At 46.0% G+C, this 21,603-nt stretch overlaps 1 protein-coding gene and 1 long non-coding RNA gene across 10 annotated transcripts in view; one reads left to right on the top strand and one right to left on the bottom strand.

Moving 5' to 3' along the window:
- The window catches only part of Prox1 (prospero homeobox 1), a 50,981-nt gene extending 32,172 nt beyond the window's left edge, over positions 1-18,809 (bottom strand). The window contains exons 1-3 of one of the 4 annotated variants that reach the window (XM_063236730.1): positions 18,212-18,809; positions 8,701-10,494; positions 1,491-1,596 (exon numbers count right to left, since the gene is read on the bottom strand). In XM_063236730.1, coding sequence (XP_063092800.1) covers positions 1,491-1,596; positions 8,701-10,427 — 1,833 coding nt within the window. In that variant the 5' untranslated portion in view covers positions 10,428-10,494; positions 18,212-18,809. Of the gene's footprint in view, positions 1-1,490; positions 1,597-8,700; positions 10,495-15,943; positions 16,793-17,431; positions 17,563-18,211 lie in introns of those variants that run through there. The other 3 variants (XM_063236733.1, XM_063236731.1, XM_063236732.1) reach the window with 3 other exon arrangements.
- LOC106028607 (uncharacterized) overlaps positions 16,656-21,603 on the top strand; it is a 146,835-nt gene continuing 141,887 nt past the window's right edge. For 5 of the 6 annotated variants that reach the window (XR_010043300.1, XR_010043301.1, XR_010043299.1 and 2 more), the window contains exons 1-2: positions 17,683-17,870; positions 18,321-18,390. This is a non-coding gene — a long non-coding RNA (uncharacterized LOC106028607). Of the gene's footprint in view, positions 16,786-17,248; positions 17,871-18,320; positions 18,391-21,603 lie in introns of those variants that run through there. The other variant, XR_010043303.1, reaches the window with a different exon arrangement.

Here is a 21,603-nt window from a genome sequence, read left to right on the forward strand (position 1 = left end):
GTGAGTGTGACTGCGTGGACACAATAACTCTGCCCCCTCCCCTCGGCATCCTTCTCTTAGAAACAAAGTGTGCTAGGAGGAGGCCCTGAAGACAGGCTTTGCCAGTTTTTGCCAGGTTCTAGAAGCTGCTCAGTCCTTAAGGAGCTGGCCAAGTCCTTCCATAGGTCTAGTCTAGATGTCCCCACTAGAAAGCTCAGACTCTTTCTGGCCTCCTGTGTGCATGGAAGTGATCTCAGTCAGCCTTTTAGATCATGAACTTTCTCTGCCTCCCCCATCCTGCCCCCTCCCCCCAGTCTGTTGGTGCTAAATGAGGAGAAAACATGCCTTCCACTTAAGGAACACAGCCAGGGAAGAGCACGATAAAAGGCTGGCGTTGATATACAATTCAAAGGCAAGCAGGAGGGGAAACAGAACTTTCCCGACAAGGCCAAATAAAACATCAGCAGAGGAAACCCAAGTGAGCTGGCCTGCAAAATGGGGCCCAGGAAGCAACATGGTCCTGGGGCACAGAATACACTGCATGTAGGGGAGTGGGAAAGAGCCGGCCCGCGCTGGCAGCTTCTGAGTTCTCAGTGGCAGAAAGAACTTGTACATATGGGGGTGGGCAGAGAGGGGTGGGGGAACCACCCAACCCTAATAAACTAATCTCAGCTAATGTAATGTTTATCAAGTTCCTCGGATAATGATGCCATGCGTGTCATTATCATCAAAACCCAATCTACGTTTTAAAAAGTTACAGATGATTAACGCAACATCAAGTTGATGCAAACAATTACTTAAAACTCACACACAGACATGCACACACACGCGCGCGCACACACACACACATGCATATGCACACACACAGGACCAGGAGGTCCCAGTATTCTGTGGATGGGGGAGGCTGCAGCTGTAAGCCGACAGCTTTCATATCCTCATTTGAATAATGTGTCCTGAATCTGTCACTTTATTCATTCTCCTTATGCTCAGTGTACTCTACATCAACAACAAATTAAGTTGTAAATAAGAGACAATCATCACTTTTGTTTTTAAGCAGCTACTGCATAGAGAATTTCAATGTACGCTCCTTTCCGACAGGGGGAAAAAGAGGTGCTAGAGTCTGCTTTCATAGGCACAAATATGGGGAAACCAACAGAAACAAAAACAGAGACTGTTTACTGCTGCAGCGGTGAGGGAGAGAATTCTCTAACGCGTATCCATCCAGTACCACCAGAACTTTCTCCCAGGAAGCTATGGAAAGCTATAAAGACAGAAGCCGGACTAGGCTGGAGACCTGTGAGAGCCTCAGGGACACTGGTCCTTCCATCTTCATGTACGGGGGGGGCACCTCTGCTCCCACACATTTAGACAAAGAACAAGCACATTCACCCCATTACCACACAGGTGTATTCCACATTCCTCTCCATTAACTTCCCGGAGTTCCAATCATTTCCACATGTACAGAAGATGAAACAAAACAAAACAAATCCGATAACAGTAAAAGTCCCTACCTTTACATCGGAGAAGTAAGTCTTCAGCATATTGGAGCTGGGGTAACGGGTATAAAAGAACATAAGCTTTGCTTTTTTCAAGTGATTGGGTGACAATCCTTCCTGCATGTAGGATGCAATTGGTTAAGGCAAAAAAAAAAAAAAATCCATAAACAACAAGGACCTGTCCCAGCGGACCCCATAGCAGCTCACCCCCAGAATATATGGAGCCCCCTCAAGCAGCCCTGGCATACAGGGAACTCCACGGCCCTGCTCTGTTGCCTGCCAGGATGCAAAACATAGTCACAGAGTCTCAGCTACGTGGTGGGGAGGACGGCCTTCCCCTGGTGCTAGGCCCGTGTGTTCTCCATATGCTCACGTGTTGCTAAGGAGACACACGCACCCAATATGGGCCACCTCACCCTCATCCCAAGACTCTTCTTCCTTCTCTGCAATTGTAGTTCTGATTTTCTTCTCTTCGCATTCTGCAGTTCCCATAAAATGATCCCATGGACACACGTGAGCATCTAAAATGTGTTATTTTGAACACCGCTGCACAAACTTTACATTTTACTTTTTCCTGCATTTCTAGTCCAATGGGCGCCTGGACTCCACTGCTCGATATCTCATCATCGCCTCCTTTCAACAGTTTCCTTTAAAGTAACAGCTAAGACTGGGGAGGGGGTGGTTTTGGCACACAGAACGGGGTAGGGGCGTCGCTTTTGTGAAAGCAACCATCCAAAACCAAACACAATTTGCCTGTCTCGGGTTTATAGTTAAGTCCTCTGAGAGTGACACAGTAGTTGGGGCTAACAAATCAATACATGTGGGTTAGCAGATCAATAAATGGCCACTTACCCCAAATAAGAAGGCCTATTTATCTGGAAACATCATTACCTTTTAGATCTGTAAACAGCAGTAACGAAAACAATTCCCAAGAGAAAGCGAGGCGAACCATAACAATCCAGGCTTCCTGATTCTCGCCTGGATTCTTGGCACTTCTCTGCCGACTCAGGGCTGGGATAGCTCTGGTCACATCTGTGCCGCAGCCTGGCCCTGCCATTTCCTCCGCAAATTAATGGCTTTATAATTTATCAGAAATGAAGATGCACGTGGAGAAAATCAATGTGGGCCCCCACAAGGTCAATTAAGGGTCCTTTCTAGAAGCTTCTCTAAGGATTCTCTCTTGAAGGAGAGTGGGAAAAATAAGGCCAGAAGGAAGAAAAAAGAAAATAGATGTGCACACATCCACGCAGATAACACACCTTAGCCAATCAACAGAAATTTCACGCCTTCCGAAGAAAGGTCAGATAAACACAGCTAGGAAAAAGAAGGCTTTCCCAGGGACCTCCGTCAGGTTTGGCACGATTGACAGTGACAAGGAGGGAAATAAAGGCATGAGGCACAAAATCAAATTAATATTGATAAGCTCTTCACTCCTTATAACGGAGTCATTAGCCAAATATTCTGCTGAGAATTTGTCCAATTAACATTTCCCCCCAGATCCCACGGAATTTAAGAAAAGAAGCGTGCCTTGCTTTGCACATAGAAAAGCCAAGCACCCCGGTTGTGTGTGTGTGTGTGTGTGTGTGTGTGTGTGTGTGTGTGTGTGCCTGTGCGTGCGTGCATGTGCGGGTTTTAACTGAAAATAAACCCGAAGGAAATTTTGATTTTTCTCTCTGTGAGCCAAAGCAGCTTAACCGAACTTGTGTTTTTGTTTGAGGTCCTTAATGATTACAAAGACGATAATTTATGACTGACATACTTCTTGTGCCAGCGAAAGAGCTGAAAGGCCCTCCCGTAACCTCCATTAGACTGATAGGGAAGACGAAAGGAGCCCAGCACACTTCAGGACCATCTGTCCAAACGGATAAGGGGAATAATGGTGGCAAGCTGTCTCCTAGTGCCTGGCAATAAGAGTTTTAGGCAAGTCTGAACTTCCACACATTTACTCGGACCTGGGTTCTACTCTTTTCTTTCAGACCAACCCATGAAAACAAGCCTCACCCCGTTTCCTGAATTCTAAGTCCCAAATCTTTCAAAATTTGGTCTCGTGCAAAACAGAAGCTGTGTTTTGCTGTGTTTCTCACACAGGCATAGAGCTACTAAAACTTCCCGATGCAACCCCCTTTCATCTAAATTGTGCTAAGAAGTCTTCGTTCTTTTTATTTATTTTTTTTAAAATATTCATTGTTTTGATTAGGCTTTAGGGAGTCTTTTTTTATTTACTGGAAAAAAACACTTTAGATTTGGATTTCTCAAGTTCATTTTTGCTTCAAAATGTTTCCTGTTGGCAGTCCTTGGAACTGATCAATTGAAATGGAACACAGAATGAATCTTTATCTCTTGTTCATTGTGTAATTAAGATAAAATTCCCATAAAATATATGTTTCTAATAAACTATTAAAAATAGCTAATGAAACATTTAGAAGCCAACAGTTAGATAATCCTCTTTCTTTTTCCTCCTCAAAATAAATCTGAACTGACCAATTGGTTAATTTCCCTTTTAAGTGCTTGTGCTCCAAAGCAACTCTTCTTCCAAGAAAGCACTAGCTGTTTCCTGGATACTTACACACGCACAATGACTCACGATGGAAGAGATTCAGTAAACACACAGCTGTACCGAACACGAGCTAAGCTCCATTCAAGGCCAGGAAAGAAAATGAGCACAAATAAATATTAAGGAGGTACGGGGGGAGGGTGGGGGGGGATGGAACGCAAACAAGATCTGTCCCCGCAGCTCGTGTGGCTTTGCTTCAATTCTCTTAGCCATAGCTTTGTGAAGACAGATGACATTCAATTCGATGTGTAATGCAAAATAGACAATAACTGCTGAAACTTGAGACAGCTGCCAGGTGTAAAAAAAAAAAAAAAATAGGAAGAAAAAAAAAGGAAGAAAAAAAAAGAAAAGATGATAAATCCATAAATTAATGAAAGACATCTGCTTGGGAATATAAACGATCAGAGAAGCAGGGCCGTGCAGCTGATCCTACAGCAGGGCCCAAACAACCTGAGAATCTAAGTGATGTCTGTTTACCAAGCTCGAGATAACCTTACCTAACGCGGCAGCCGGAGGAGCAGCCGCCAGCCGGAGCAGCAAAAAGGCAAATGGAAGCATAATAGGTTGTGAAGGCTGCAAGGGAAAATTCTTTTATTTTTTTTTCCAAGAGAAATCTATACTGGCGAGGTGGGCTGTGCGGCAGTTCTGAGCACATGCCTCGGGTCCCTTTAGGTTTCCTAAAGCATTTTGAAACCTGCAGAATTTTGATTTTCTCCTTATTCTGGAATTAACTCTTTCTAGGGGCTTGTGCATGAAACCTGAGATGGGGAGCTAAAATCTCAACTCTCCCATTTCATGACCATGACAAGAGCAGGCTGGGACTCTACTGAGAACTTCTGCATCCTCAATGGAATATGTGACTTTTAAAAAGTTTATATATATATATATATATATATATATATATATATATTTTTTTTTTTTTTTTCCTGTAGGTTGAGGTGGTGAGAAGTCATGAATCTACATGCGTCCCTATCACTAAAACCATGATGGACCCCAAGACCCCAAATAATGGAAAAGAAGGACTTGTGTGGATCGTTCCACAGCTCAGAGATTCATTTCTAACCCATGTCTTGGGGGTTGGATTTTAATTTCACACCCTTCAAAAGCTCTCCTTTCTAAACTTTGAGTGCTCTCAACCTTCTTTCCAAGGGCGGAGGAGGGAAAAGCTGGACTCCTTCACCTGTGCATCTTGGTGGCTATAATACGGCTCTTGTGCTTTAATTGGGGGTATGCAAATGTCTGAGGTCTAAACAAGGCTATTTTTCTTGAGATGCAAAGAGGATGAGTGACAAGGAACATCACGAAGAAAAGCAATTGGCTGTCTTGTTTCTTTTGGGATTTGAATAAAACTTAATATTTGGTTAAATAGATTCATTTGCAAAGATACTGGAACACGTTTTTTTATATTCAAGACACGAGCTCTTTGACCAGGTGCACTGACTTTTGGCTTAATGTGCACACAGCCTGGGTTTCCTTCTTCCTCGAGGCGTGATGAGGGAGTGCATGTGTCTGTAGCCAGACATACTCAGGTGCTCAATTTAGAACGGGCCGGTTTGACAAGCTGGAAATTTCTTCAAAAATCAGATGATGCCCTTTGGCTTTGTAATCATTCCTTAAGAGTTCAATTATCTATAGCAATTCAAAAAACCAGAAACTCAAAAAATAGAAATGTACTACCATCGATTGTAGTGGTACCAATTTCAGCTCATTTCTATTGCTCTTTTCTAGGCATCACTGTACGATAGGTTCAACGATGGCCCTGTATCCCTAAAAGTGGAGTAAAACACCACTCACTGTGATGCCCAGAGATTTCGTCAAACCAACCTTGAGAAAGCTCTCTGTGATAATTGGACCAAATAATTGTGTAGAAGCGTGGAATATGTGTACCATTAAGTAAATCAAGGGAGGGACTCATAGGAGCAAAGTGGATACAATTCAACTCGCCAACAAATACTTGGATTCTCAGCTGCTTCCTAATCGTGAGACTAACTCAGGTAGGGTGGCGCACTCCTGTCATCCCAGCACTTGGGAGGCTGAGACAAGAGGATCGCTGAAATTCAAGGCCAGCCTGGGCTACAAAGTGAGCTCAAGGCCAGCCTGAACTGCAGAGTGAGACCCTGTCTCAGAAAGACAATAAAACAAAACAAAACAAAAGAATTGTGAGACTATAGGACAGGTTGCTTGCTTATCATCTTCCTGGGAAACCATTACGCCAATGAGCAGAATGGTTACAAGTAAAATGTAGCGGAGGAGGCAGAGAAAGCAGTGAGGTTAAGAGGTCAAAAAGCCAAAATTATAGTCATTAACTACAGCAAGAGGCTCACAGCACTCAGCTATGTGAAGGAAAGACCTCCAGGTGGGTTGGTAACTAACATTTCACAGGAGCATGGGTGTGTCCCACCCTGGCTGCTCCACGGTCTTATTGGCAGGACGCAGGAGAAGTTACTTGTTGGTGGGAGAAGTAACTATTTTCTTTACATTTGAGATCTATGCAAACATAAGGAACTTCTTCCCATTCCAATCCTTGAAATTCCTCCAGGGATTTAGAAAGAGGCCCTGAGCAACACAACCTGTTCATGGCTGACACCTAAAGCCATGTAAAAGATGAGTGGGTTTTTGTTTTTTGTTTTTGCCTAGAACACCAAATTAACTTAAAAAAAAACACAATTAGAATTAGTTGGTGATAATGAGGAATCTAAGTTAAAGCATAATATAGCACTAGGAACAAGAGTTTTAGGACTTTGAAACCTGGCTTCGAATGTTCACCAGAATGGGCATTCATATTATCTCTCTGTCTCTGTCTCTGTCTCTGTCTCTGTCTGTCTGTCTGTCTGTCTGTCTGTCTCTGCGTCCCGTATTCTCCTTCTCTCCCCTTTTTCCTTTCTCTGTGCATGAAAGGAGAACCTAACATCACTAACAAGTACTCAGCAACCTAACAAGTATTTTCCTACTTCTTTTAAAATGAAATTCAAGGATCTCTGAGGTCCAACAGACCTACAATCTGGTGCAAACTCTGAAAGATGTTCTTCATGTAAAGGGGGAAAACCCATCCACCTTCTTGGGTCCCCCCACTTGACCTTTCTCATCACCAACACCCCTTATCCCCATCATTTTGACCAAAGTCTCTTGCCTGCTTGCAATACATGAAAAGCACAGTGCTTTGTGACGGGTGCACTGAACTTTAGATTTCTGAAAGTCCAAGTTGAATCAGCAGCCACGCAAGGACTCAGCTCTCTGACCTCTGCATCTGTCTCTTCCCTTTATCAACTGACTTTTCGTCTTCTTCAGCACGGACACAGACTCCAGGTCCAACCACCTCAGGGGTCTCATGCCTGTGGTTCCTCTACCTCGCCAAAAGGCTGCACCACTACCGTGAGAGCTGGCTGGGAAAATGACCCAGGAAAACATCTTTCTGCCATAGCTGGGACTTCACACTTACGTGGCAGCCTCTGGAGTGGGCTCAGAAACTAAAATGTCAGTTTCTAGTCATCAAGATGATTGCTCAAAATCCTCAATTTAGTAACAGCCAACTTAATTGCTAAATTTTATATCCATCTGTTAATTTATTATATAAGAAATATTGCCTCCACCTGCCCCCTAAATGCTATTATTCTAATACCCCCAAAAGACTAACCATCATAAGAGTTTCCAAATATTTAAGAAAAGGACTTCTTTACAGAGAAAAAATAAATCAGTTAAAAACATCCAGAGTTCAGGGTATGTTGACTAAAACAGATAATCAGCATCTCTACATAAAGGTCAGGATCAGAATGTAAAGGAGTCAGAAAAAGAGCCATTTTTAAGTTGAATACTGCTGAGTTTTATATTTAATTGTGCTCTCCTGCTTTCCAAAATAATTTGCTTTGTGTATGTTAGGACAAAAGATTTCTGTGTATGGCTGAGCAGAGGTTAATCATGCATAGAAGCAGCTGCACCAGGCCCAAAGAACAGACTTTGGGTGAGCGAGAGAGGCTGATGCCATCTGAATAAATCAGTACCTGTGTATTTCCTTGAAGAAAAAAGTCTCACTTGGAAATTAAAAGTCTAGAGAGTCTAACTCCTCACCCAGGGCCGCCTTCTTCCTACTCCAACTGCTAAGCAGCTGCCCACCAATGAAGTGTGCTCCTGAGACCTAATCGGGCCTTCAATACAAAGTCCAGGAGATTCGCAGATGGCTTAGGATGAGAGTTCCACTTAACGGATCTTATAGATCTGAACTCTGGCTTTTCTCTGTACTGCATAGCAAAACATACAGCATCTTTACGAAGCATCTGCAGTTGTTCAATGTTTACAGTGAGAATTTTTTGTGTGTGATCTTTGAATCTACAGAGAGAAAGGGAAAGACAGAACAGAAAGAGTACAACACACACACACACACACACACACACACACACACACACACACACGCTCCTGGGAAAGAGCATCAGATACCAGCTCCTGGAGGCAATTAACAACTTATGAAAGTTGCAAGGACTGTTTAAATCTAAGCTTTCCTGCAATCAGAAATGCCACCTGCACGCTGCTAAGAGCTGTTACATTGTATACCAGGGGAGCCTGCATGCTTAAGATACTGATCTACCTTACCCTACAGGCTGTGTCAAGCAAGCCTTTGGGGCAACCTTTCCCTTTGTTTTGTTGTGCTTGTTCCTCCAGGGGAAAAAATAAAAGGATATTGCACTTCCCGAGTAGGGTGAGATTTCGGACATGTCTTGAAGATCCCCGCACTCGGACTTTATGAGCGACAAGGAGAGCCCTTCAGCCGCGCTGGGTGGGTGTGCTGGTGAGCAAGCGTGGTGGCTCAGGTGGTGAGATGACATCTTGGTCCTCAGGCTCGTCGTGTCCCTAGTTAAGTCTAAGGATTCAGGAGAGGCTCTGTCCTTTCCCGAGAAGGAGCCGGAGGGAGCACCTAACGGACTCTGAAATGGGTAGGCCATCAAGGGGAGGGGGAAAGGGTGGCGGAAGGTGGAGGTGGTGAAGCCCGCAGTGGCCGAGAGAGGCGACTGGTGCAGGGGCTGGTGGTGGCCGCCAGCGGCCGGCCCGGAGGCAGACTGGTCAGAGGAGTTTTTGCGGACCACCAGGGGCAGTGCTTCTGTCTGGTCTGTGGAACTGGGCATCTGCACGTTGCCAAAGGTGTCCAGGGGGTTTGGAATGATGACGTCGCCAAAGCACTGCAGGCGCTGGTTGGCAGTGTGGAAATTGTGGTTGTCCCCATTGACTGCAAACCTGGCCTGGGGGATCTGGAGAGGTGGGAAGACCTGAGGAATCTGGCGGGAGGGCTTGGCCGAAAAGACTTTGACCACAGTGTCTACGACTTGTGACATGGCAGTGTTGAGCTCCTGTTTCAGGGTCTCAGCCAAGTGCTTGCCTTCCGGTTGCAAGGAGTTTGGCCCGTGCTCTCTCTCTTTGTTGCTGCCTTCTCGCTTGGGCTTGTTTTCTGCCATCTCCTGCTCTCGGATGAGGGCCCGCGCCCGGTCGATGAACTGTCCCGGGTCCAGCTCGCACATCTCACTGTCTGACCTCCCCACCGAGTCCTGGGCCCGCGCCTCCAGGATCTCGGAGCGCATGCTGTCTTCGGACAGGTTTCCATCTTCATCATTTTCAGAATCGGTGCTGTCGTAGATCTGGTAGAACTTCTCCTGCAGCTGCCGCAGCTGCTTCTGCATGTCCTCCAGCTGCTGTTTCAGCTGTCGGCGCTCCTCTCGCTTCTGTTCTTTGCGGGCTGAAACCAGCTGCTGGAAGCTCTGTTGCTGCTGCTGGGGCAGCTTTTGCTTGCGTTTGTTTTCTCGGTAACTTTCTCGGGGACTCACAGACTGCGGGGCCATCTCTCTTTCATTTTCATTGCCCCTTAATGCCACACTGGGGGAATGGCTCATCCCCCGGATTATATTCTCCACCCGGGCACGCTTTGCTCTCAGGTGCTCGTCACATAAGCGATCCATATCAAACTGGCTCATAGTAGGCCTGCCAAAAGGGGAAAGACACTCAGGGGGGCTGTCTCTTGAAGAGTTGCTGCATATATCCTCCTGATGTACTTCGGAGCCCGTACTGGAGAGACCGCTGGCTTGGAAACTGGGCTCCGTGCCACCATTTTTGTTCATGTTATTTTTCAACAGCTGGGAAATTATGGTTGCTCCTGGAAAAGGCATCATGGCATCTTCATACGAGTTCGCCCTCTTCAGCAGCTTGCGGAGTACATTTGACTTTTCCCCATCTGCATGCTGTACCACTGCATACTCAACATCCTGCTCGGAACCTTGGGGATTCATGGCACTAAAAAACGTCGCTCTTGCCTTAGCAAAAAACGCAGATGCTGTCCCTACCGTCCTTTTCACTCCAATGTCAACTCTTCTCCTCTTGGTTTGCCGGCTTAAGAGGGCTGTGCTGTCATGGTCAGGCATCACTGGACGGTTATTGTGCCATCTTCAAAAGCTCGTCAGCTGGGCACAGCTCAAGAATCCCGGGACCCTGGCCAACAGAACAAAAGGACTGATGAATCATTTTCTTTAAATTTCTCCAAATTTCCTGACCTCAATCCTGAATCAAATGCAAAATGCATAGGCTCTGGGATTTATGGCACATTACAATTATTGCAATTTATTATGCACTCTGCTTGAAATGAAACATTTTTAAATATTTCTGCTCCACTGGTTTAAGATGGATTAAGATTAAAAAAAAAAAAGCAAAAACTGCTTAAGCACCAGTAATATGATTCTCTTTCACAAATGCCTAAAATGATACTGTTTATCTTCAGAAGAAACAGTAGATTATAAGAACACAGCCTCTGACAACCAATTGATTAAATTTTGGGCTTTGAGATTCATATTATAAAAGAAGATGAAAGTGGTCTATACTTAAGAAATAAGGTTAAATTTTGAGGCTGCGTGAAATTTGGATGATAAATTCCATTTCTGCATTAAAATTATTGTGGTCTGAATGCTACTAAAGGAAAAGACTCTGAGGTAAATGCAAATATTCAACACATACCTTTTATTACTGAATTTTAAAATATTTTTGTCATATGCGAAATGGGAAGAACATCCTATTCAGCACCTTTCAAACATAAATGAGCAATTCAGCATCGAAGTCAATGCATAAATACTCATTTTACAAGTCTGTTCATTTAGCAGAGTTGCACATTGTTATTATTGAAGTCACATGTGATAATGGTATCTGTTGCCCTATGGAAATGTCACTAGGAGCACACTTCTAGATTTTCATATTGTCCTTCTGATGGCTTTAATTATTAGAAAATTGGATTCACTGCAAAGGAAGGGTGTTGTCACATTGTAGCATAATAAATCACTGGATGAGGAAAAGATAAATACATCTTCAGGACTAGTTTGCCTGGGTAAAAATCTGCCAAAATAGTTCTCCAAATGCCTAAAGAAACTCTTTAATGCTCATCATTGTGCATTTTATTTCCTCTGCCAAGTAAAAGGAAAGAAAGAAAAACAAAACACCACCGAAAGATACAGGAGGAAAGCAACAAAACATCAATCAGCTATGTGAGAGGGGGGAATACTTTCTTTGATTCTTGGGGACCGAATACAAAACAGGAACATCCTTGCTTGCCTTTTATAAAAGGCACTTGACATATGTGTGACTCATTAACTAGCAAGGCTGATCCCAAATTTTGTATCTGTGTAAGATGTCACATCTTTTTGTTTACAATTAACATTTTATGAAGAAAATGAAAAAAAATGTTTTGCATGCCAGGTTTATGTGCTACTGAACTTCACGTTCGCTGAGCAGAGCGCATCTTCACAATAACAGGCTCTGTTGCCAAAGGCAGCGTGCAGAGTGTCTGGAACGGCTCCCATCTCTCTCGGTTCACCTGTAAAAACATCTACGTGCTCCCTAGGACTGCATCTGCGGCTAGTTTTAAAGAATGACTACCCATGCAAATAGGCATAATTTCAGCATGAGATAACCTGTAAAAATCAAGAAAATGCTCGGTGCTTACATGGCAACAATATGTATGCTTTTTAACCTGGCACAGGTTTCATCATGCAGTATTTGATCTTGGTGTCTATGTGAAAATGTGGCTTTTAAAAAAGCCTGTGTTAGAGTATCATGAAAGCCAGATGACCATTCTTTCTGCAGGTTTTTGTAACCTTGAGGATAAAATGCTTCCTTTACATTTCAGGATGAAATGTCCTGAACTCTGGATGGAAACAGAGGTCTTAATAACTTTAATCCTGGGCTCAAAATTGGATTCAGAATGATGGAACTCCTCACATACTACTAATAAAATTGGAATACAAAAACACAGTGACAAATATTTCACTGACACATTAGACCTGATAAATCAGGTAGAGCCATCAGGTGAGAGAAGAAAAAGGTTGAATTATTTAAAATATCTATTAATTACAGGGACATTTGAATGGGGGGGTCACAACAAGACTCTTTCGTGTGTATATGAGCTTTCCAAAAATACAGCTTACGATTTAAAACTATGATCCCTTTCTTTTTGTGTACAAATATTTTTTCTCTTTAATATATCCAGCAGAGCACATGGGTCTCTATTCAAAATGCTGAGCAAACTTCCTGCCATATTTCCCCCTTATTCTCCTTTGCACACAAGCTGGACTTTGCTCCTGCTCATCTTGCCATGGGAAGATGTAGCAGAGGCTCAGAAAGGACATGCTGGTGTCCTTGATGAGCACAAGGTCATCCCAGGCATCCTTCCTTTCCCAACTGCCACGGACCTTTGCATCAACTACACTTCCTCTCCTCTATCCTAGGTATCAACAGCTGCATCCCTGATCCTGCCAGAGCCAAGAAGAGGGCTGGGCTCTTCCTAAGGTGGAAAGACATGATGCTTTCTTTCGTCTCCAGTGCAATGTGAGTGTTAATTCAACATGTTCACCGAGTCTGTGCACACCAGCCATCCTGTAACTGTCTCCAAATTCATCAGACCAAACTGATCTTTTACAATTGTCTTTCAAGCAGCGATAATTTTTCAGTTAAATACAGACTTCTTTCTGTTTTGAGCTAAGAGAATTTCAATAGTTTTAGGCCCTATTGTAAAATATCTAGCTGAGACATAACACGAAAGACAGGACGACTGGGGGATAACAGAAAAACTTATATAATCCAGCAAGATAAGGCATGATAGTATGAGGCACCAAGGAAAACAGCTCTGCTTATGGCTTGGATCTAAGGTGAGAAATAAAGTTTATCCACACTGAGACCAGGGAGGTTATAGCCAAGGTAAAGAATATAACTAGATCACACAGCACTTTACTAGTGTCGTATTTCATAAACAATATATACCTATGAGCATATTTACTCTATAATAAAATGCACTATCAAATGATCACAATGTATCAGATCACTTAAAAACATTTCCCAAGTGTTTCTATGATTTTCCAGTGCAGAATCTAAAGGATGTTATGTAATGACTTTATTACTTATATGTCCTTCCTGTACATTAAGATTTTCAAAAACTCCTGCATGTCTCAACATATGTATTAAACCTCAACGTTGTCACAGTAAATATTGATTCTCATATTTTCATTTTAGCATTAATTATGAATGTAACCAGGCGACATGAAGCTTTTTGATCAGCGTATGAAAATGGGGGACATTAATATCAGCAAAGAGACAGAAGAAAACACTGATGTGGAAACTGAACCCAAATTATTAAGTAACTATGCTCTGTTCTTATAAACTTCTCTTTAATTAATATACAATCTATCTATAATTTTCAATTATTATTTTGTTGTTCTAGCTGCCATCTAAATCTAGGCAAATGCTTTAATAACTCCTACACAATAGACAGCATAGCAATTCTCCACAGAAAAAGATACCATTAAGATATGATGAAGTCAGGTTTTTAACTGCCTCACAAGATTCTTCATTAAAATCTGAATTATCTGACATTCTCTTTAACATAGAGAATCCTAAGGATACTGAGTTGGCAGAAAAGCATTTTCAGTAAAGTATTTCAAAGGAACATTGCAAGATGAACAGAAAGTGGTTTAGAGCTGCGCTTTAATAAAGAAGTTATTTGGGAGAAGGAGATGCAACTTTTACTGCAGCTATCTGGAGTCCAGACCCTGGACAAAGAAGTGTTTCATGATGGTAATTATCCAGATAGTTCAGACAAATCTTTTCTGAGATAGGGAAAGTGTAAGGTTGGCTGGCTTTCCTGCTGGATCGTTTAGCTTATCTGTTTTTGTTGATAAAATTATTTGAAGAATTTACTTACATGTTACTTCTTTTAGGATATCAGCTTTAAATGTGCCTCGAATCTGCTTGGGGTTCACCTGCTTAGGTGATTTCGAGTGGTATTTTATGAATACAGAGCACTGAAAGTCAATCTGGAAAATCAGTAACTCAAGAGGGACAGAATCGGACGACTTGATGTAGAAGTTCCCCAAACCACTAAGGTGTCTGTCCTCTGTTCACTGTGCTCAGGAGTTCATCACCGCTAATTAGCAACTTTTCCTTTGGAGACATCCCTGCTTCCTACCAGGTTAAGAATATTTATTTTGAAGAACCCACTTGGTATAAGTGAATACTTCAGATAACAAAGATTACATTGACAGGTTTTAAAATTTCCTATTATGACAGAATTCTTAAATTGCCACCGTTTCATTTACGATTCTCCCATCTTATTAAAAATTCCATATATTGTTCACTTGCAAAATGAACGTGTAACATTGTCTGAGACATGCCTGAAATATTGATTTCTAATTATTGAATTGTAACAATTCATCAAATTGGGTAGTAAAAGTGTAAGAAATCATCTCACAAATATACACTTACACTTGTTTTTTTTTTTTGCAGAAAATTGGAATACTCTAAGCATCCTCTGAGATAACACGTTAGGAACACGTTAGGCAGTAAGAGTTGGGAATTATATGTCCCTTCCAATTTATTCAAAATATTTAATTAGAACTGTATAATAGTACATCACACACAACCCATTTCCATAGTATTGCACCACTAACATTTTATAAATTCTCTTTAAAATTCTAAACATAAAAATCCTCATATTAAGATTGCAAATTTGAGACCAGCCCTGAAATGCTACACATAGGAAGTTGGTGGGGAAAAGGCCTTTTTGAGCTTTGAACAGATAGAGAGGAAATCTGGCAACTTACAGACTAAGCAGGCTGAGGTTCGAGCCCGCACATGCTGCAGAGGGGAGCCCATGCTAGTGAGGACTGAAGTGGGGACAAAGATGCATGTTGTGTATGCGTGACTTTTTTCCCACAAGGTGGTGATTAAACTAAATAGACTTCTGCATATCGTAAGTGCCAAGCATAGATAACCTCTATTAAAAACAAAGTAAATGAACATAGCCATAGATGACATTTTAATCACCAAAGAACTTCAGAAGCATCCAAGGAAAATATAGGGGGGGGTATTGAAGTTTAAGTAGAAAGAATAAATGACATACTATCTCATTTTCTTGGAAACAGTGATAACCACCCAAACCACAAAAACCTTTTACCATTTAACCTATTTCCATGCAGCTCAATTTAAAGAAGTAGCCTGACATTAAAAAGATTTTTAAAGATCAAGTTTTAAGAATCCAGACACAGGTTAACACTGATCCTCCCCCCCCCCCCCCATCAAGCCACAGTCCTTAACTTCAGCTGGTTTGCCCTTCTACACCTATGCCCTGCCTAGGCTAACCTCAGTTCTCTCCTTTTTTCTTCCTCACCATGCACAGCCCATTTCATGTCACAAATACTCAGTAAGAACTCTGAGAAACTCATCATAGACTGATTGCCCAAATCTTGTATGAAATCGAAAAACACAGTTAGCTCTCATGTGCATGAGATCTTCCTCTCCATCAAGTCCTCTCTAGGCCCTCTGGCACAGGTCTGGAACACTGACAAGTGCATTCTTACTTTAGGAGATTATTTAACATATACCTTGAAAAAGTCCAAGCACGTACCTATTCTTTCTGGGCCGGGAGGAACCAGCACATTAAAAGACAGGCTTTCACACCAGTAACACTTTCAGACCGACTGTGGTATTTTTGGCAGTTACACATCACCATAGTTGTCCAACACACGCACACACACACACACACACACACACACACCCCAAGGTCTGTCTCTCTCTCTCTCCCTCTGTGTGTGTGTGTGTGTGTCTCCCAGTCCCTTCTCCTCCCTCTCTCTGCCAAGTACAGACCTATGAGACAGGCATAAACCGGAGGGAACGAAAAGGAAAGTCAGTCTCCCTTCCACCTGCTGCCTGAAGTGGGGGTTCTTTTGGCTCCCTAGCAGACAGAAGCCTGAAACACAGCCTTAGCAGCAGCCTGCCAACATCCTTAAGAAAAATAAACAAATACATACCAACTGGACACCAGCACTCCCACCCCTGCTCCTCCCAAAGAACTCATATGGTGGGCCTCAAAATACAACAGTCCAGTAGCTAGTAGCCCCAGAACCCTTAGGAGCCAAGACAACCATAAATTCATAACCCTCTACAGCCCTCCAGCAAGCCTTGAGGTCTGGAGCCCTGCAAACAGAGGAAATTTACACCTGTCTTTCTTGACACAACACACCTGTCAGGCCCTGCCCATGCGTACTCTGCTAATAGGCATCTGCCTACCTAGTTTAGGAAAGGAAATGATTTTTTTTTTTTTGTACCAGAAAGCGGGGGTGGGGTGGGGGTGTGAAAAACGAGACTCTTCTAGCCTTGACTTTGAGAGGAGGCCACCCCAGCGCTTGGTCTGTTTTCATAAGCTTAAGGAGACAACACAGACCTTCTCGGAAAAATAAAAACAAGCAGGTGAGCTCTCAGTCTTCCCCAGGCAGGGAAGGGCACCGGGCTGCCAAGAACAGCAGTTTCTCCCTGCAGCCCGGCTCCCGGGCTAGAGAAGGCTGTGGCCCGTCCTCGTCCGCCCCCCTCCCGGTTCTGCTCCCCGTAGCGCCTGGAGGAGTCTCAACTTGGGAAGAAGCTGGGAAGGAGCCGGGGCCCTGCAGTCTGGGAGCTGCCCCCCCCCCGGCCCCCCATCCCTGTCTCCACTGACGCCGTGCGCGCGAGAGGACTACTGGCCCGCTCGCCAGGGGAACAGACAACTTGCTAAACTGGACTTCGGGTGCTGTCCACCGCCCCCTCCCCCGTGTGCTCGGGCAAGAGAGTGGCTCTTCCTCCCTCTTCCCGCCCAGCTCCCGGCGCTTCCAGCCACGATTCCTCTCACCTCCTCCGCTCTCTTCCCTCCCCCATCCTCCGCCAAACTGGGGCGAAACAGTAGGTACCAGCCGGACGGGACCTGCCTGGAGCTGCGCAACAGCACAGAGCACCGCAGACGCCTGCGGGGTGCCTCGACCCGCACCCGAAGAACACCCTTCCCCGCCTGGATCGCAACCCTGCTTCTTCGAGGCGCGCGGGCCCCCCAACCTAGCGACCCCCGGGCTTCGCGGCGTGGCCTTACCCGACTCCACGCGACCCCGGCGCTCCTTTCCTGGGACCCATCACTGTCCCGCTCCAACCCCGATTTCAACACTGCAGCTCGGATCGCGTAGGGAGAGCAAAGTCGTAGAGCGCCCCCTCCCCCGTGCGCCCTCTGCCCAGTTCCCGGGCCTGCGCCCCGGTTAAAAAGGAGAAGTGGAAGGTATGCAAATGACAAGCAAATTGGAAGAGCTGGGAAGAAAGGCGGCTATAATAAACAAGACAAAGGGAGAGGACGTGGGGAGGAGCCCCGGACTTTTCGCCCAGGGAGATGGAAGGCTGAGGCTCGCCGGAGAGCAGAGACCCTGGCGAACAAAAAAGCGACCCGGTCCCCTCTGCAGTCCTCTCCGGGGAAGAGAGGGCAAGAGAAAGCAGGGAAGGAAGCCGATGCCTCCTCGCACCCCAGAAACAAGACACAAAAGGTGACAAGATCAGCGACAAGTCCAGCCTCCCCCACGTCGCCAACACACCACCCCCAGCCACCAGCAGGAAAGAGAAAGAAATAAAAGCCAAGCGGGTCACTTACTCGCGGGATGGGGGGGGGGGCGGCGGCGGAGCGTCGGGTCCCACGGTGGCTCCTGCTTAGAAACTGTTTAGAGGCTATTTTATTAGGATTCATTTAAATAACACTTTCTCCTGGAAAAAAACTGTGCGCACGGGCGTAAGTCCTGGGAGGCTCTTTTCTCTCCGTCTCATTCAGGAGCAAGCCAGTGCAGGAGGGTCTGGGGAGGGGAGGGGACTGCGAGGGGGAGAAGATACTTACGCGGCGCAGAGAGCGGTGGGACGGAGTCTCTCTCTCTCTTCCTCTCTCCCTCAATCTCGCTCTCTCTTTCTCTCTCTCTCTCTGTTTCTCTCTCTCTTTTTGCCGGCAGAGAGCGGAAAAGGCGCGCGCGCGCACGCTGATGGTTTGCGGGTGATGGATGTGAGATCGGACCGGGGCCGGTGAGTCGCAGCGAGGGCGAGCTAGAGAGGAGGGCAGGGCGGGAGCGGGGCGCAGAGGACAGAGGAGAGGAGCCGAGGAGAGCAGCGCCTAGGAGGAGGAGGAGGAGGAAAGGAGGAGGAGAGGAGCTGCGAGGGCGCAGGGGCGCGCGGAGCGGGGGCGCGGGGCGCGGACCGACCGGCCCCGGCTCCTCTGCGCCGCTGCGCTCTCGCCCGCTGCAATGGTGTAGGGTTTCAGAGCGCTCCCTCGGCCGAGGGCTCCGCTCCACGACAAGATTTACTTTAAGACACAGCTGAAGGAAACAGGAAGACTGCACGTCACAGTCTGACTGACGTACCCGGCCCCAGCACCCAATCGCGAGGCGCCTTCGGATTCAAGGGGGGATAGCGAGGCAAGAGAACTTGGGAGGAAAAAAAATATATAAAAAGGGGTGGGTGTGGGGGGGTGCGGGGCTGGGAAGAGAGGAGGGGAGAGGGGCCCCGCGCTCCCCCTCCCCGGCCCCCACCCACCCCGCCCGCGCTGCTCCGGGCGCAGCGACGCCGGCCCGGCCACGGCGAGCCATCTGCGGGCGCTGCGCACCGCTCTCGCAGGACGCAGGTCTTCGTCGTCTTCTGTGCGTGCCTCTGTGTGTGTGTGTGTGTGTGTGTGTGTGTTCGCGCGCGCGCGCGTGTGTTTTCCATTGCCCAGATACAGCTGATCGAGTTCGCCAGTGGCCGAGCGAGCTAGAGCTCCTCGGACTTGGGTGCAGGGAGGCACGGAAAAGTAGCCTGCAGACCAAGTGGGGCCTCGAGCGTTGGCGGTGGTGGTCCAGAAGGAGGGAAGGGGGGATCCACAGATCATTCTGTTTTAAAGCGGTCCTGCTTAGGATCCACCATACCTGTCGCCCTTCCTTTTACAGAGGAGGTGGACGGTGAAATACAGGTAGGTTTGGGATTAAACTGAGAGGTGCCAGAGGTTTCCCACCGAGTTCGCTGCATCTGATATTAAAAGATCAGCACTGGCTGAGTCCCAGGCAATCACCGTCAAGATTATTAGGGAACAAGGCTATTTACCCTCGGTCACCTCTAACGATATTATTTGGACGACTGATACAGCAGCTATTTAAAAATATATGTAATAAACATGATCTCGCCATGACCCCCTTCCGTCTCAGTGACCCCACACCGACTAAATAAAGCAGTTCAACCCGGGATTTACGCGATGTGGACGCCAGAGTAACAAAGTTTAAAGTTGATTACGCGAGAATGTCAAACGCTAAAATCTCGGACTTTTAACTTAAAACCGAAGAAAGTTTATTTCGGCTTAGTTTATCTTAGATGAGAAATAACCAACACGGGTTCTTTAGATAATGCGGTTTTGGGCTTCGCAAAGTAACAGACGCTGAAGACAGAGCCTCCAGCCGCGGCTAGGAGGTCCCCTGGCTGGGGACAGCACACGACTTTTAAAAATGCAGCCGCGTTTACGGCTTAAAGATCCTATAAAAGCAGAAACATCCATACGTACTCCATTAGGTACTATATATATATATATATATATATATATATATATATATATATACTTGGATGGGGACAAATAGTTTTCTCGTGTCCCTCAAAATTTAATCAGACCAAAGGTTGAATCATGTTGTGACCAGAGTATTTATGCGGTGCATAGCTAGTACACTGGGCTGGCCAACACAGGGGGACACCGGTCCTTTCTAGGACATTTACTACAATTTCAGCTTCAGATTTATCACCCTGATAAGAGGATATTGTTTCCTCTTTGAATTAGAATAGCGATGTTAGTATGTCCCAGTCTGTACTCTGTAGGAAACTTTTGGCACACATGGTATTCAAACATTACGAAGAGGAGGAGAAGGAAGAAGAGGAGGAGGAATAATTAGGTTAACCATGGTGTCCACAGTAAGAAACTCACAGGAGCAATGCCAGCCTTCGGCTCGCCTCCTTCGGCCACCCTCAGACACTGGCCTCCCTTGATCAGGAAAACCAGAGGGGTCCACACCCCGGGCTCACACCTCCAGTGACAGGCTATTGTACCCAGTGTTCTAATGAGGATGTGATGGTTTAGACTGGGAACTGCAATACCTCTAATATGCCCATTGGATACAGCGTGGAACAATGCTTCTATTGGTTAGGTCCCTTCGAGGTAAGCGGGGACTTGGCATTCTCTGAGAATGGCTCCAAAGCACCTTTCCCCTGTCTTAGTCTTCTTCTTTATGAATCTGTGAGTTAGTATACAGGTTAGCATCTATCCACCAATAAAACCGGTAGGAGTAAGGGCTGTATACCCTCCACACCTTAAAACCATCTGTTCAGCTGGCCATTTAAATGAGACGCTTAGGGGAGGAACAGAGGGGGGAAGCAGAAGACGGGAGTCCAAGGGAGAGAGGGAGAGAGAGAGTTAGAGAAGATAAAGACCCTGGAAAGAAATGGCTTAAACTTCAGCCCGCAAGTTTGTGTCGGCTGCACCTAGCGTTTCTCTGCACGTTTAGCACGCACCTTCCCTAGGCAACCCCAGTCAGTCCTCTGTCACTCAGGCCCCAGTCAAGTGGGGTAACAACCTGCTGGGCAAACAAGGAGACTCCTGTGCCCAGCCCGGGGTGGGGGTGGGGGTGGTGTTCAGCGACTCAGCCCGCCACTCTCGCAGGAGCGGTTTGCAGCCCGTCTTAGGGCGCAGTTGAAATAGGAGCGCGCGCGACACCCGGCAGGCGGACGAGCTCGGTCTCCAGACCAACTCCGCTGGCTGCCACTGTCAGACCCGTCTTTTCCCCTCCTGGTGGGGCGACGTGCAGGCCGAGCTCCAGGCGACCTCTCTGGCCAGGACTGCGGGGCTTTCACGGGTTCAGTGGCCCTGGAGCAAGGCGTGAGGCCCAAGCCCCTATCCCGGGTGACTCTGTTTTCTGAGAGGGAAGAAGGGATCCGTCAGTCCGGAGAGGAGGAGAAGCCTGAATATTGGTTCCATCTCCGAAGCCGGAGGCCAAGCTGGGGTCAGCGCAGCGCAGCCCCGTCCTGTCTGCCCCTTGGCCGCGCTGATCTCTGCAACTAAAAGTCAGCGCAAGTTGTGACCGATCGGCTTCTAACCAACCCTCCCGGTGCAGACTGCGTTTGCTTATTTATCTGAAAAGTGATTCGTGTGTTCTTAAACGGCTCCTGCCGGTATCACCCTTGTCAAGTTTTGGGCTAAACACACTTGACATTTCCTCTGCCCTGTTCTTT

The sequence above is a fragment of the Cavia porcellus genome, unplaced genomic scaffold (assembly GCF_034190915.1).
Source record: "Cavia porcellus strain 051 isolate PalLab524CR breed Dunkin Hartley unplaced genomic scaffold, mCavPor4.1 scaffold_26, whole genome shotgun sequence".
NCBI lineage: Eukaryota > Metazoa > Chordata > Mammalia > Rodentia > Caviidae > Cavia > Cavia porcellus.